The following is a 15,935-nucleotide window of genomic DNA, read 5'->3' on the forward strand; positions in this document are numbered from 1 at the left end:
CATTTCTGCAACATATGTATACATAATGATGTGACCAACGTGAGATTTGTATGCATGCCAATTTGCTGACACGGAGAGAGATTTTCTGCCATATACTTTTCTACGGCCAGCGTGGATGAAGAACTCTCGTTCTAGATTCCATGTTGTGTAAGAAGCTTCCTTATCAAGAGGGCATTGACAGGCGCAAAGCAGCACGGGTGGCCTTGCCGGATTCAGGCTCACTCCGCCGTCGGTGGCGCACGATTTGCCGCCGGATCGAAACAGACACGCTGCTGTAGCGAGATAATTCGTCAAACATGACCGACTGCATGTGCCACGGTGGAGAGCTCATGGCCGAGCCAACATGGCCAGAGGCCCAATTTTTTGGTTCTATAACTATACCTAAAAAAAATTCCACCCTTTGGACGGCAAAGTGAAACCCTAGCCCATGCTTTTGGGCTGGGCCCATCGGCCCGGACTGCCCATACCTAGATGTTGTAAGCACTTGCTCCATCTTTCCATAATGTAAGACGCTTCAAAAAAGGATGTTGTAAGCATCTAGTGGTATTGTTAGTCTCAAAACGAAAAACAAAACCTAGTGGGATTGTTGATTCTAAAAGAAAAATCTAGTGGTATTATTGTGGAAAGTTTAACCACGAGTGGCACTTTTGCAAAGAAGTGGATTGTGCAGTAGGAGTAGGAGCTTCCTTGCTCTGTTCCCAAGCCAAGATCAGAATTCAGAAGTTGAGAGCCCCCCAAAAAACAAAGGGACCCACGCGCAAAATGCTCGCGCTCCTGCTCTCCCCGCCGGCGGCGCCTCCGCCGTGCCTCGCGACGCTACGGCGGCGGCCTCCCGCGCCCCGCGCCTCCTCCGCCCCCGGCCGCGCGGCGCCCGCCCTCCGCGCCGCGGCCGTCCGGCCCCGCCTCGCCGCCGCGGCGCCCGGCCCCGCCGAGCCGGAGCCCGCGCCGCTGTCCGCCGAGGAGGAGGCCGAGCGCGCCAAGCTCGCCCAGGTGCCGCCCCGCTCCCTCCCCCGTCCCCCCGCTGATCTGCTGAGCCCTAGTTAGTAGTGACAGTTTGTGATACCATCGTGCTTAGTGGGGTTCCTGTTGCCCAACCAAAAGACCAACGCCGGCTCTGCCTCCTGGTCTAGTGCCTCTGGGAAATTCAGATTCTCGCAGCCTCTTGCCGTTTGCCCGATTGCTGCACGAATGACTGGGAAACCGTGAGGTACATGCTGACACTCAGAGTTCGTGTTCATTAAGGATATGCAGACAGAGCATGGGCAATCCTTGTTCAATCCTGCAGGGCAGCAGGCCTGATACTGAGCAGTGGGGATGTAGTTCTTCTTCCAAGCAGGGCTGATACTGGGCCAAGGGGTTGTGGGTTTTTTTCTACCAATGGGAGCTTTCCCTTCACCGCCCCCATGGGGGTGGTCCACAGGGTTCATAACTACCCCTCTTACTACGGGGCGTTTACCTAGCCAACACTTAGATACCTGCATCAACTAGTATATGTTTTGGGATGGATTTTTCTTTTCTCTCCACACGCTTAATTTGTGCATCCACTTGCTCTCTGGTTAAAGACACTTTGCTGCACACCTTTTCTTTGTTCTATCAAAATCTTCGTGCTAATGAGGTGGCTACATGACTTCAACATGATATGTCAAACTTTCAATATTATTTTATCCACGATTCCTAAAGTTGCTACTGTCGTTTTGGTATTCTACTCTTAGTATGATATCTGGCTAAAAGTTAACGCTGTAAATCAAGTGTCCAGGTGCTGTTTCAGAATATGGTTTCCATGGTCCACTGATGACATTGCTTCTCTTCATGCTGTTTACTCGGCTCATATATCATCTTTTGCTCTGTGTTTTTTTTTTGGTTTGCAGGTTAGCAAAAGGCTAGAGAAAACAGCGCGGAATTTCAAGAATTTGGGTACCCTGGCATTCTGGTCTCAGTTGGTGTGCACGACCGTTTCGGCTGGGATCTTGTCGTTCTCCGCAGTTGCTACCGGGAATGCAACATCTCCCTTTACATTCTATGCGACCGGATTTGGCATCATTGCCGCCTTTATGTCAGTGTTCCGGTCATTTGGTTACATCCGTCTTTCCAAAACGCTCAGGAGGACAGCAACCGAGCCTACAAAGGTACTCCCGTTTCCCAAATAATTGTCCCACTGCGCTATCGTTTTCTTTGCTGAAAAGCCATTGCTTCTACGCACCCACTGCCTTTGCATATAGGAGTATGTTGCATGACGTCGGACCTTGCCTACCTGTCGACAATCAACTTGATCTCATAAACACACCCAACTCATTTGATGGCATATGGTACCATAATATCATGGTACAACAATGCATCACCGCTACTTGATCTCTTTTGAAGTAACATAATATTGCTTGGTTCTGCTTATATGTGCATTTTAGCCAAAACTAAGTCGAGTGGCTCCTTCTACAGGCCCCTCCGCGTGCGGCTGTGGTTAAAAACCTGAGGAACAGTATTGTACTCAGCGTTGTCGGGATGGGTGCTGCGGTCCTCGGGATGCAGGCGACTGTTGGTGCTTTGGTAGCAAAAGCTCTCACTACCTCCTCGGTGCCCTACTACCAGGGGATATCTGCTGGCCAGAGCCCAGTTCTTGCTCTGGATGTTTTTCTCGTTCAGGTATGCATTGTGTCTTCCCTTCATTTTGATTGTTTGCAGAACGAGAAGAGCTTCCAGGGGTGGTCCTTTTCCTCCCATCTTGCAAAGTGGTCTGTTTGAGTTTTGTAATGTGATCTTTGATCTACAGGGTTAGTAACAAAATGTGCAATCTTCACAAATATAGTAATAAGAACACCTTTAAATTGTCGGAGTTAGGATCGCATTTTCTACTACACTCCTTCAAAACCTAAGAAAATATTACGCTCTCCGATCCATATGAATTGTCACTGAAACGGATGTATCTGGGGAGTAGAATATTTTTTTAACTTGGCACTTCATTTTGTGTATTAATTGCCATTGTCTCTCATCATGGACAGGCTTCAGCCAATACCATCCTCTCGCATTTTCTCGGGCTATCGAGCTCGCTGGAGCTACTGCGGTCCGTGACAATCTCTCCAGCGGATGCCGGCCCCGTCCCTCGACCGGCATGAGCTACATACAAACACGGCATGCGGCTCCTGTTTTTTTTCAACTTTTTTGGTTCCGCAACTGTATTCTGGCAGCAGCTTTTTTTTTTCATTCTTCCTTTTTGTGTGTAGATCTTCTCGTTTGGTGACAAGTATCAGTATGTCCAGCTAGCTTGATTTTGCTCATGTGCAACTATCTACATATACTTGATGAAGAAAAAGAAATCGGTGCTGTCGAACCTCTGCTTATTACTTCAAACATATGTAGAGAAGTACTCCTGTACACGCCTACGTTTTGCGCCATCTGCTGATAACATAACTATCTGATACACGAACGGCATACCACTATACCAGCGTGTGACAACCATGGATGCCAAACACCCATGGGGCTATGGTCCACAGGTACACGCACAGGAAAACAGGCTCACAAGGCAAGCTTGAAATAAAGTTGCATTGCTTCTTTCACAGATATGATATGTGTTTTTACATTCAACACACAGGTAATACAGCCAGTTGCTCCCACTCTATGTTTGAGACAATGTAACCTATGCATAAGTACAAGATGAATGGAAACGAGATGTTAAAAAAGGAAAGAAAAAAGGATGACAAGGCATGTTTTCCCTATCTATATATGGATATGTCGAAGAGAAAACCCAGTCAGCGCCGCAGCTTGGTGTGGCGCAGCAAAGCACTATATCAACAGCGGGTATCCGAAATAACCGAAAAACTTGTCAAACCCTTGTTCTTCTCGCCGGTCCGAGTCAGCTTGAGCACCAATCTGCATGTCCAAAACTTGAATCCCCTTAGCACTGTCCCATCAGCCATCAAACTCTTTACCCTCATGATCCGAAGCGGCTTTGCTTGTGCATCAAGATTATGAAGGCCCGCATGCTGAAATGTTGAACTTTCCCCTGGTCCAAGTTCAAGCAGCAGTTAGCCTGTCACACTCTTGCCGTTCTCATGATCCGAAGAGGTTTGATTAGTGCATCAAGATCATCAGCCTCCGTGCCAAGTTCCCCTGAGTCCAGTTCCATCAGCTGTATGCCGTCCGGCGCATCAACACTCTGTATGCTGTCCGGCGCATCAACACTCTGTATGCTGTCCAGCGCATCAACGCCTTCTTCACCATCAATGTCAAGTGTGATAAAGTCAGTGAAGTCCCCACCTGAGAAAATATCATGTTGCTGTTTCTGTCTGTCATCTTGGCCTGAAGAAACTTTGCTTGTCTCGCTGTCATGTCTAATGCTGGTGTCAAAATACCGTCCCCAGCTACTGTTTTGGGGGGTGTCTGGTCTGCTTCTCTTAGGTTTGATTGTCTTCTTGGTGGGGTGATGAAGTTTGCACGTAGATTGTTGTGGGCACTCTCCTGTTGCCTCAAAGACTGGGCATGTGTAGCTGTGCTTTTTACGACACTGCTTGTAACAGAGGATTAATTCAAGACCATGAAAAGATTAGCAATGGAAGCCCCAAAAAGATCATGGAAGCCCCAAAGTTCAAAAGCTGAACCTGGTTGCAATGCAAAACCATGCAAAACTACACTGCAAGCATATCTGGCACAAACAAGTTCCAATAACAAAAAAGAACAACCTACTAACAAAATCTTCATTTTGATAACCTATCAACAGTTAAACGCTAAACCACCCACTGGATAATCCTCGTTGCCACGACTAAGAACATGCATGTCCTCCTAGATCCCAGCAAAAACACAAGAAGTCTCATGCAGTAAATTATACCTACCAAGAACTTTAAATTAATAATACTAAATGATTGGCAGGAGGGTAGGGCATATTATAGTTTACATCACATTCTGTAAGGGACATTTTTCACAATGGTTCAGTCTGGGTTTTTTTTTGGCAAGTTAACTATCAGCTTTTGAGGACAATGCTGAATTCCACCCCCTAGCAATAGTAATACTTGAATAAGATTGAAAGATTTCAGTAGTATCATTAAGTACCTCATCACCATCTGCACAGTATCCCTTTAGAAAATCTTCACAGGCAGGAGCCTTAGAGTTCACTTTCACATGCCTATAGGGACAAGCTGTGTTGGTACAGAGACCTGCCAGAATACAAATCTTATGATCAAGAAAAATGTTGCAGAAACAAAATTCTAAAATGATGCACTGCGAATGAAATGAATCACCTTTCAGAAAATAAGAACAGTCTTGCATTCTTTCCGGGAGGACCTGCAGAACATACTCTTACAATGAAAGAAGTGTCAAATGCAAGATAGGCAATAGAATCAAGAAGAAATGTCTTACCTTGTGAGTGAGTTTACAGCTAGTATCAGAACACAGGCCTTTAAGAAATTTAGTGCAAATAGTCACTTTAGCAGGGTCATGAATATAGCGACACTCGCCCTTAGGCTTCTTGCACTCGCCAAACCGAGTGAAGAATTGACAGTACTGTCGTTTCTTTGCCAGGCGTGATCTAACAGTGTGCAAACTCCATCGAACTTTCTCATTTGCTAGCATGCGAGTTACTTTTTTGGGGTTTCTAACCAGTTGGTTACCTTTGCTAACACGCACATATCTGTTTCAGAATAAAGAGAATCAGAGAATAAATCAAAGTTGAAAGATCCTAGATGCAAACAAGTTCTATTTTAAGACAGCATCATGCAAGCAATAGCATATGGTCAAAAAGATACCCATTGCAAGTTGATGACCTCCTCAAATCTGAAGATGCTTGATTGTTGTTTCTTAACTGATTGCCGGCAACAGATAAAGAGTATTGATCTGCAAATTTTGACCAATATCAAGTAAAAACAAAAAATTATATACTGACCAGATGAATGATCAGTGTCGTTACATCCACTGGAAGCACTGCTATATGCAATTACTATTAACCAATAAGAGAAGGTCCTTAAATTATGGCATAAGAGAGCATGTCTCATGCACTGCACTTCAAAATGGAATCGCCACAAAGTGATGATTTAGCTAACTAAGACCAGCAGTAAAATGTCCAGCCAGTAGGTAATTCAACTTTAGACTTGTAATATAGTGGACCACAGAAGTATTATAGAATAAAAATGCAACTGGGAATCTGTCTTGCAATATGGTGTAGCATGGAAGTTATGTTATTACACTAAAAAAGAGCAATTGAGAAGCAGGAGCAGCCAAACTTATGTATCTCACGTATAAATTATTTTAGCAGTTGAGTCATTCTTCTGTAGTGGCAATAAGTTTAACACATTACCATTTCTTCCAGTATAATGGAGATATTGCCGTTTCCGTTTTTCTCCTCTCTTTTTCTCAACGTCAGCAACTGCCAATGTAGCCTCCTGCAATCCAGGTTGTAACTTTATAAAATGCACCATATATGCACTACACAATAATGTGGTCTTGATATGTAAATGGTTAAATGCATTTTCAAAAGTTGGTTGCATGGCTGCTCTTATGACTAGTTAAATAGCAGTCAAGTATAATCAGCACTAATATAGGCAAGAATCAGCATTCTCGTTAGACATTAGCCGACAAAGTAGTTAGAAACTTCTTGAGAGACAAAAAAATTCAACCAGTAACATAAATCAAGTCGTCTCCCAAATACTTCTTGTGGGCTTCCCATCAGAACATAATACAACAACAGCAACAGCAACAGCAACAACAACAACAACAACAACAACAACAACAAAGCCTTTAGTCCCAAACAAGTTGGGGTAGGCTAGAGGTGAAACCCATCAGAACATAATGATCTGATGAAAATAACTCCAACTGGCTCTTACGGAATACTGAATACGAAAAAATATGCACAAAGAATATCAATTAAGTTACCTCGTTAACCTTTTGAGAACGCTTCTCAAGAGATCGTGACCATTTCAAACTTGATCCACCAACACTTAACACGCCAGATTTCCGTATAGAGAATCCATTAGTTGAGACAGTATAAATCATATCTCTCTTCTTGGTTTGTAATAGTTTTCTGCTACATGATAAGGGGCAAAGACTTGCTATAAACAAATTGAATGAATGGCTCAATAGAGAAAGAAAGAAGTTCAGGCTAGTCTGCTAATGTTACCTGACTATTCGTAAGGAGCTCACATTCTGAGTGTGACTGTTTCTAAAATTCTTGCAGTATATTTTTCTTTTCCATGGAAGAATACGTGGGAAGGCCTTCGCATAACTAGTTCCCGCAGATCCTTTCCTCTGTGGTTGTTGCCCACTGAGTGTCCACACGTGCGAGGAAGTTCCCATATTATTTGTCCGAAGAGCTGCATTTAGAAAAGTTTGAGCAAATGGTAGTTTAATGAATTAGCATTGCTTTCTTATTCAAGTATAAGGTTGCAGTTGTGGTATGCCTCAGAAGGAAAACAAAGAATACAAGAAAACAGAATACCTTTATGTGGTCTCTCCTTTAAACCATTGATACTGTTGTTCGAGGATGCAATTTGTACATTACTCTCACCTGAATTTAAGCTCTCAGCAGGTGCAATCTCTTTTGTATTCTGACCATCAGAGGAAGATGAACTCAAAATAATCTGATTTTTCCGCTTCTTGAAATATAAATCAGAGGCTGTGGGTGGCTGCTGTGATAAAACCTTATCTGTAGAACTTTTAGTCGGGTCATCAGGGTGCTGCCTCTGTGCAGCAACCAATTGATTTGATTTCGGTCTAACATAAACCACTTTACTAGCATCTGAGGGTTCAGGTGTTTGTGCACTTTTAATGCTTGGGGTATCAACACCTGAGTTTAATTGCCTAGCCGAATCTTCTTTTTCAGTTTCAGGAACATGCTGCTTGGGCAAAGTTTTAGGCAACTGCTCTGGGAGGCTTGTGGTTGAATTGATGGATTTGGCATGAAGTGGTAAAGGAGGAGTCTTAGGTCTTTCAACTGTAAAGCTCAAACGTGCTGCAGAATCATTTGAATCAACTTTCCTGACAAAGTTCATGCTTCTCCTCATCACAGGCTTATTCAACTTATTCTGAGTATCCAGACTAGAAGAATGAGAAAGTTTTCCTGTTGCTGGATTTCTAATAAGGGCGTTACCCTTGCGTATATAAGAGTTTTGAGTTTTGTCATTCCGCCTTGGTGGTTGTTTAGGCGGTAATCCTGAAGGCTGTGAACTGGGCAAAGATGTAGAAGATGTCATGTCACCACGATGCCATGTCTTGTGCCTTGGATTTGAACTTGCACGAGGAGGCTCTCGGGATGAACTGGGCAAATTCGCCCGTTTAGGAGCTACCTTGGGAGGCATAGAGCTTGTACAATTCATCTGAGGAGACTTCCCCACAGGGTTTCCAACCGAGTCCAATCCTGCTCTCCTGCTATCCTCCTTTGGTGCTAAGACTGGCAAACTAATAGAAGGTAAAGTAGATTTGCATGGTTGATGATCCTTTTTAGCTTCTGACACAATGGATTCAATCCAAGAAGACAACAAATCTCGCTTTGTGCTTGAGTTAACCACAGAACCTTCAGTATTACTGTTATAGGTATTATTATCTGGCTCAACAGATACCTGAGGAGAAAGCGTTGTATCCATCACATCAGTAGATTCCACAGCTGGGATGGCAGGTTCAATTGGGTTACCCACAGGATTATCCACCATCTGATGATCATGTTGATCAACAACATTTATTGAACTAATAGAGTGCAAACCAGAGAGAACTACCTCCCCATGTTTCTCAACATCACCACTGATTCCTTTATTACTGTCATAGGTATTATCCGGCTCAACAGATACCTGAGGAGAAACTAGCTCTGCATCCATCACATCAATAGATTCTACAGCTGGGATAGCAGGTTCAGTTGGGTTGCCCACAGAAATATCCACCATTTGATTATCATGTTGATCTACAACATTTATTGAACTAATAGAGTGCAAACCCGAGAGAACTATCTCACCATGTTTCTCAACAACGCCACTGATCTCTTTGGGTGTCAATGAGTCTGACTGAGGCATATCACTACCAGATACAGATAGCCTAATGCTGTTAACCTGACTAGAGAAAGCATCCACACTTCCACACTGCTCCAAACCTTGTGCAGTATCATGATCCTGACTAACAGAAGTGTCATTATCCACGCTCTGATCCAAACCTATCCTATCTTTCCTAACAGTAGCATCGTTAGTCACAAACTGCTCAGACATAGCAATGCTGTTGACCGCTGGCGGTAAAGTCAGCCAATTTTGAGAACCTACACCAACTGAGTCATCATCAGCCACACCTTTTTGTTTTACAAGACTATCAAATTCTGACACTGTGGAAACATCTAATCCTTTCTGCCCTTCCAGCAGCTCATGGTTTTCCTTGAGCTGTCGCTCACTTTCGATGTTATTACTGAAATAGAAATTACTGCCAAGTGTCAAAGTTGTAGGAACAGACTGCTCGCTGTTACCAGAAGATGAAGATTCACGGGAATGTGCCAAGGGAAAATCAATCTCGGGAGACAGATGACCTCTATGAAGATTGATCAGTTCTGCTACCTGAGCTGTAGCACCCCTTTCTATACCATTATTCAAAACAATATCCCGGGTTAAATCCTCCATAAGATCATCATCTAATGGTGGCACATTCATGCTTTCAACATTTCTGGAACATGACAGATTAAAGAAATCTCTACCTTCAACTTCCATGGGAGAATCTGTTTCATTGAAAGCAGTTCCGTCATTGAGAAGATCTTCCTTGTGGCTATTGCCGAATCCACCAGCTAAATTAAATTCTGGAGTGCTCCCAGAATTACATGTGGTGGTAGCATGTCTTTCAGTTGACCCCATGAGGCTTTTGCCCACTTTCCTCCCAACAAACTTGCTCATGGTAGTTTCTGATGTATCAGGAGCTTCCAAGTGGTGTATTGTTTTCAAAGTGTTAGTTTGACATAATTCTATGGGGATTTGGCTCTCTTTGGTCCTGGTATCCTCATTCACATCGAGTTCCCTTGTATTAGAAATCTTCACATGGTGTGCCACAGAAACATTACCAATACTATTTTCACCTAAACCAGTCAGAATCATACCCTCACCTTTCTGAGCACCCTTTCTCTTGCATATAGTAACTTCTGGTGTACTACTTACACGGCGAACATCCTCTTCGCTTGTGTTAATCAAGATGTCATTGTCTTCCCTCCTAGCATCCTCACTTCCAGAAATTTCTGCCGTATCATGATTTACAGTAACTCCATTTGTGCAAACAGTGTTTTTTTTACTGACATTCTTAGGAGCTCTGCTCTCTTTCATGCTAGATTCTGTATGCCTATTAGAAATTCTCAGAGGATTACTTGTAACTGCAGCACTCGTTTCACCTGAAAGAGGCATGATTTCACCCTCCTCCTGATAATTATCATTCGTAGACACCAAAGTTGCACTCCTAACACCTGAATCCATGGAGCTCCTATCTCCTTTCCCAGGATGCTCACTTCGTCTTGTAGCAAGTGCTTCTGTAGATTTAATGGCTGAAGCAGCAATAGTATCACCTCGACCCATGGAGCTTCTATTGTCTTCCTTTCCAAGGTGCTTACTCCCACTACGATTTGTTGAATCAAGAATTTTCTTGGACTCGATGGCTGAAGTGGCTTTCCTTTTACGTGGATTTATCGAGTTGCTATTTTCACCCTTCTGGACATTCACACCATTACCAGCTCCAGCTGTACCACTAGTGCTTACCATATTATGTTCAGATACAGTATCCTTTTCCAGCGATGAGGTTATGATTTCACCCTCTTCTTTTTCAGAAGCATTTGCAATAGCATCAATATTATCCCTCTTCTCAGATACAATTTCGCTACTAATTTGTTTATCCTTGCCAACAATCCTCCTCACAATCTTCTTGATAACTATCTTCTTCACTTTCTTGACACCAGCCACAGGACGACCAGCTAAGCCCAGACTTTTACTAGGGGAATCTGACACATTCTCCTGAACATTATCATGCTTCCCAGGAAGCTTCTCAACAAACCCTTCTTTTTCCTTGGACTCCGGTGAAGGTTTCACAAGAACTGAGGACAACACCTTCCTAACATTCTTTCCAGCATCCTTCCGTATTACTTTAGTGCTGTCAACCTCATTACTACCAGCACTTTTTGCCTTGCAGTCCACAGAGATCACGCTGGCCAATCCCTTTGAAGCAGAGCCGGCAGTGCTCGACTTGGCTGGTGAAATATGCAAGGCCTTTGGCGGTGGCGGTGGCGGCGGCCGTGTAGCAGCAGCAGGGCCCTCCTCTATCCTCTGCCACACAGAAAGTCTCCTTGGGGCAGGCTCCTTCTGCGGAGTGCGCCTCGGATGCGCGACAATGGTGGCACGTGGCGAGCGCGGCGAGCCACGCTCGCCAGACAGCGTTGACGTCTGTGAAACCATCTGAATCTTCCTGCTGCCCTTGCTGTCGCTGTGTGTTGAGAAGCTCTCGTGGCTGTAGCCAGGATGCGCAGGGGCCCTATCTACAAAGCTGTCAACCGCGGCGTAGCTGGCATGGGGCTGCTGCCTCTGATGGCGTGAAGGCAGCGGGCCAGAGCTGGAGGTGCTCTCGATGTCGACCCGGTCATGTAAGGCGCACCGCTGCTTCTTGCGCGGGCTGGGCGGCGGCGAGAGACGGTGGTGGTGGGGGGACGTGTATCTGCGCCTGTCGTCCTCAGGCTCCTGGTGAGCAGGGGCGTATCTGCGCCTGTCTTCCTCTGGCTCCTGGTGAGCAGGGGGGTATCTGCGCCTGTCTTCCTCTGGCTCCTGGTGAGCAGGGGCGTATCTGCGCCTGTCGTCCTCGGGCTCCTGGTGAGCAGGGGCGAATCTGCGCCTGCGCTCCTCAGGGTCCTCCCACGGGGGCTGCTGATGCTGCTGTTGATGGTGGTGGTGGTGGTGCTGCTGCTGCTGCTGTTGATGGTGGTGCTGTGGCTGCTGATGCTGCTGGTGGTGGTGCTGGTGGTGGTGCCCAGCGTTGCGGCGGAACTCCTCGTCGGGGTGGCGCTGGTGGCCGTGGAAGTGGGGAGCGGGCGAGCTGTGGTACGGGGGCGGTGGCGGGGGCGGGGTGGAGTAGGCCTCGGGAGGAGGAGGCGGGGGAGGGGCCGCGTAGGCGGGACGGTGCGGCGGCGGCGGCGGCAGGGGGGGAGGCGGGGGCAGCTGCTGGTTGTGGTAGTGGTGGAGGCGCGGGTGGTGGTCGGAGGGGGGCGGGTGGTGGTACGGCGGCGGCGGGAAGGCCTCGTACGGGTCGTACTGCTCGTGCCTGGACCGCACGGGCCCGCCGCCCCCTCCCGGCGCGAAGTGGCCGCCGTTGTGGTGGTGGTGGTGCTGCTGGGCGGGGTAGTAGTGCCCGCCGCCGCCGCCGCGGCGGTGGTCGTAGGGCGGGGCCGGATCCATGGCCGCGCGCCGAGTCGCCGGTGGGGGGAGGGGAATTCTAGGGTTTGCGCGAGATCTCTCGCGGGTGGGGAAATCGGCTTTGGCTTTGCTTGTGTTGCTCTGCTTGCTTGGCCAGCCGGCAAGGAGACGGCAGGAGCTGGGGGTGGCTGGCGCTAGGGTTTGGGGTGGGGTGGGATCGGATCTGTGGATGGCGTCGGCCGGCGGCGGTGGGCGGGGCGCGTGCGTACGGTGCGGCGCCAGGGTTGGGTTGGCCTTAATACTAGGTAGGTAGGCCGGTTCGCATCGGCTAGGCAAGGCAAGGCACGCGACCTGTTCCGACGGTCGAGGATGTCCGGCGACGGCCGGACCCTGACCCTTCTCTCCCACGTGCCACATGCGTGACTTGCCCTTGCCTTCTCTTTTCTTTTTCTTTTTTTTCAAGGGCCGACTAGTGTCTTCTCCTCCGGCGGTCCACTCCCCATGCTCCGTCGGCCAACGACGATGCGAAGGTGATGGCTGCAGTGAGGAACAGGTCGGTTCGTCGCGCGCCCTCTAACCATGGGGGGAGGGGGAGGCTGGTCTGGCAAAGGCGATGGCCACAGCTGGGTAGAGCTCGGTTTGTCGCGCCCCTCGGGGGAGGGGGGGGGGAAGGAGATGAGAGGTGGCGGGATGGCCATCGGAGGAGGGTGAGGGGCACCACGACGGCAAAGTGTGAGGAGTGTTGGGGTGGTCAAGACTCAGGACGACGGGCTAGCAAAGATTCGATAAGGCAAAAAGGTGACGAAGGTCAGTTAGGACGGTAAAAATAGAGTGATGATATCATGTCGTCGTCGAACTGGGTCTGTTATGATTCAAGGGGTCGACAAGAACCCGCGTGGACAAGGCTAACTAGTAAGAATGTTATGGAGTTACCCATCACATTGGTTTGCTTTAACTGTTGGTAAAATAAAATGGAGCATGCATCAATATGGTGTGTTTGGACAGACAACTCCCATATAGGTCCAGGAGTTGATGTATACTTCCTATGTCCGGGTTTGTTGGACCAGAGGGCCGGCGAAGGCCGCTGGTATTTATAAGGCCACCTCGATTATAGTGCTTAGTTAATCAAGGGAATCAATAGCTTTCTATTGTGTGCAATGCGCGGTTTAATCGTGGTGTCTCTCTCTGAAAGGGCATGCAAGGCTTTTGTATACGTAATCGCGTGGGGATGCATGTGTGCCGAGTAAATTAGGGGGTTATCGAGGAATTTATATGAGTAAATTTCCCACGTTAGTTGGTGGTTTCCATATAGTTATCTCCACACGTATTACCATGATCTTGCCTCTCTTGGTTGAGAAGATGCGAGAACGCAAACCAAGTGAAGATTGAGGGAGTGAACTAATGAGATGTGGTGATTCTCGTGGAGGTTGTATCTAGCATAAGCCACTATTTTTTTGTCCATTGATTTGGGGCCCCATTAGCAAAAAAAAATTTGCCATGGTGGGCCAAAGAAACAATACCATGTGGAGCGCCGGAAGGGCTTCATATACTAGTTCAAGTTTTAGAAAGTTTGTAGTAAGAAAGTGGGTCAAAGCACCATCAGGCAGGCACACATCGGGTAAGAGCACAATATGTGTAATGCTCATCGATAGATTGTAAAGAAAAATAACACGACTCATGGACACAAGTGGCATGGATGATTGTAAGGTCATTTCCCTACTTTGTGTTTTGGAGGATGATGACAACCCTTTATTGACCTAATCTTATGCTAAGTGTTTCAGGTTTCGGTTTTAGGTCTTCTTCGGTTAGCTATTCTCTTTGAAGAAAAAAGGATCGAAGGCGATGTTTTCTACACGTTTGTTTATCTCTTTTGGTCATAGGGAACCCGTACTATCAGGAGGGAATCCACATTGCAAAGTGTTGGGGGTATCCATTCACGTACACTTACCTCACCCCTCTCTTGTCTTCCCCTTCCTTCCTACTGTCTACTGTGGGCTCCAACGGTTGTACCGCTCTCCGGAGCGGTTGTACCGCTAGGTCTTGGCGCTGACCAGCTTTGTTCGAGCGGTTGTACCGCTGCTTCCGGGCGGTGGTACCGCCAATGCTCAACAAGGACTAGGGCGGTTGTTCCGGCCAGGCACCGCCCAAGTACCGGTCTGGCCTCTGTTTTGATGCGGTACTCGTGCGGTGGTGGCCCGGTTGGTCCGGTCGTACCGGTACCACTGGGGTCCGGAGCGGTTCTACCGCTCATGACTTAGCCGCTCGAGCGCTCGAGGCCATGCGGTTGCACCGGCCCGGTACCGCTCGATTACCGCACTCAGGGGTGACTCCCTTCTGTGTTGGGGAACGTAGCAGAATTTTAAAATTTTCTACGCATCACCAAGATCAATCTATGGAGTCATCTAGCAACGAGGGAGAGGGGAGTGCATCTGCATACCCTTGTAGATCGTGCGCGGAAGCGTTCAAGAGAACGGGGTTGATGGAGTCGTACTCGTCGTGATCCAAATCACCGATGACCTAGCGCCGAACGGACGGCACCTCCGCGTTCAACACATGTACGGTTGGGAAGACGTCTCCTCCAACTTGATCCAGCAAGGGGGAAGGAGAGGTTGATGAAGATCTAGCAGCACGACGGCGTGGTGGTGGAAGCAACGGTGATCTCGGCAGGGCTTCGCCAAGCACAGGGGGATGGAGGAGTGTCACGGGAGGGAGAGGGAGAGGCCAGGGGCTAGGGTGCGGCTGCCCTCCCTCCCTCCCACTATTTATAGGACCCCTAGGGGGGCGCCGGCCCTAGGAGATGCCATCTCCAAGGGGGGGCGGCGGCCAAGGGGGGTGGAGTGCCCCCCAAGCCAAGTGGGGCCCCCCCACCCCTAGGGTTTCGAACCCTAGGCGCAGGGGGAGGCCCAAGGGGGGCGCACCAGCCCACTAGGGGCTGGTTCCCCTCCCACTTCAGCCCATGGGGCCCTCCGGGATAGGTGGCCCCACCCGGTGGACCCCCGGGACCCTTCCGATGGTCCCGGTACAATACCGATTACCCCCGAAACTTTCCCGATGGCCGAAACTTGACTTCCTATATATAAATCTTCACCTCCGGACCATTCCGAAACTCCTCGTGACGTCCGGGATCTCATCCGGGACTCCGAACAACTTTCGGGTTACCGTACACTAATATCTCAACAACCCTAGCGTCACCGAACCTTAAGTGTGTAGACCCTACGGGTTCGGGAGACACGGAGACATGACCGAGACGACTCTCCGGTCAATAACCAACAGCGGGATCTGGATACCCATGTTGGCTCCCACATTCTCCTCGATGATCTCATCGGATGAACCACGATGTCGAGTATTCAATCAATCCGTATACAATTCCCTTTGTCAATCGGTACGTTACTTGCCCGAGTCTCGATCGTCGGTATCCCAATACCTCGTTCAATCTCGTTACCGGCAAGTCACTTTACTCGTATCGTAATGCATGATCCCGTGATCAACCACTTGGTCACATTGAGCTCATTATGATGATGCATTACCGAGTGGGCCCAGAGATACCTCTCCGTCATACGGAGTGACAAATCCCAGTCTCGATTCGTGCCAACCCAACAGACACTTTCGGAGATACTT

At 47.9% G+C, this 15,935-nt stretch overlaps 2 protein-coding genes across 4 annotated transcripts; one reads left to right on the plus strand and one right to left on the minus strand.

Annotated features, from left to right (window-relative positions):
• Positions 1-700: 700 nt before the first annotated feature.
• Positions 701-3,342, plus strand: LOC125523330 (protein TIC 21, chloroplastic-like). The gene is made up of 4 exons (XM_048688377.2): positions 701-990; positions 1,869-2,126; positions 2,434-2,637; positions 2,994-3,342. The coding sequence occupies exons 1-4, from the start codon at positions 763-765 to the stop codon at positions 3,105-3,107; spliced, it is 804 nt and encodes a 267-aa protein (XP_048544334.1). The 5' UTR covers positions 701-762; the 3' UTR covers positions 3,108-3,342.
• Positions 3,343-3,520: 178 nt separating this feature from the next.
• Positions 3,521-12,676, minus strand: LOC125523329 (uncharacterized). Of its 3 annotated transcripts, none has more exons than XM_048688375.2 (9): positions 7,415-12,676; positions 7,097-7,289; positions 6,853-7,003; positions 6,278-6,362; positions 5,730-5,817; positions 5,344-5,614; positions 5,226-5,268; positions 5,038-5,141; positions 3,521-4,495 (listed from the first exon to the last, which is right to left on the minus strand). In XM_048688375.2, exons 1-9 carry the CDS (start codon positions 12,357-12,359, stop codon positions 4,025-4,027), a joined length of 6,351 nt encoding a protein of 2,116 aa, XP_048544332.2. In that variant the 5' UTR covers positions 12,360-12,676; the 3' UTR covers positions 3,521-4,024. The 3 variants fall into 3 exon arrangements, with proteins under 3 accessions (XP_048544332.2, XP_048544333.2, XP_087390778.1); XM_048688376.2 differs by having other exon boundaries at positions 6,853-7,000; positions 7,415-12,673; XM_087534652.1 differs by having other exon boundaries at positions 5,038-5,268; positions 6,853-7,000.
• Positions 12,677-15,935: the final 3,259 nt, after the last annotated feature.

Source organism: Triticum urartu, chromosome 7A (assembly GCF_056163025.1).
Source record: "Triticum urartu cultivar PI428250 chromosome 7A, HENAU_Tu73, whole genome shotgun sequence".
Classification (NCBI taxonomy): domain Eukaryota; kingdom Viridiplantae; phylum Streptophyta; class Magnoliopsida; order Poales; family Poaceae; genus Triticum; species Triticum urartu.

Excerpts from the sequence above, each read along its gene's own strand:
- LOC125523329 (XM_087534652.1), bottom strand. The coding sequence starts at position 12,359 with ATGGATCCGGCCCCGCCCTACGACCACCGCCGCGGCGGCGGCGGCGGG. Across the intron at positions 6,363-6,852 it reads GTTCTCAAAAGGTTAACGAG|GAGGCTACATTGGCAGTTGC; the intron begins GTAACTTAATTG and ends CCTGGATTGCAG. Across the intron at positions 4,496-5,037 it reads ACTGTGCAGATGGTGATGAG|TGTCGTAAAAAGCACAGCTA; the intron begins GTACTTAATGAT and ends TGTTACAAGCAG.
- LOC125523330 (XM_048688377.2), top strand. The coding sequence starts at position 763 with ATGCTCGCGCTCCTGCTCTCCCCGCCGGCGGCGCCTCCGCCGTGCCTC. Across the intron at positions 991-1,868 it reads AGCGCGCCAAGCTCGCCCAG|GTTAGCAAAAGGCTAGAGAA; the intron begins GTGCCGCCCCGC and ends TTTGGTTTGCAG. Across the intron at positions 2,638-2,993 it reads TGGATGTTTTTCTCGTTCAG|GCTTCAGCCAATACCATCCT; the intron begins GTATGCATTGTG and ends CATCATGGACAG.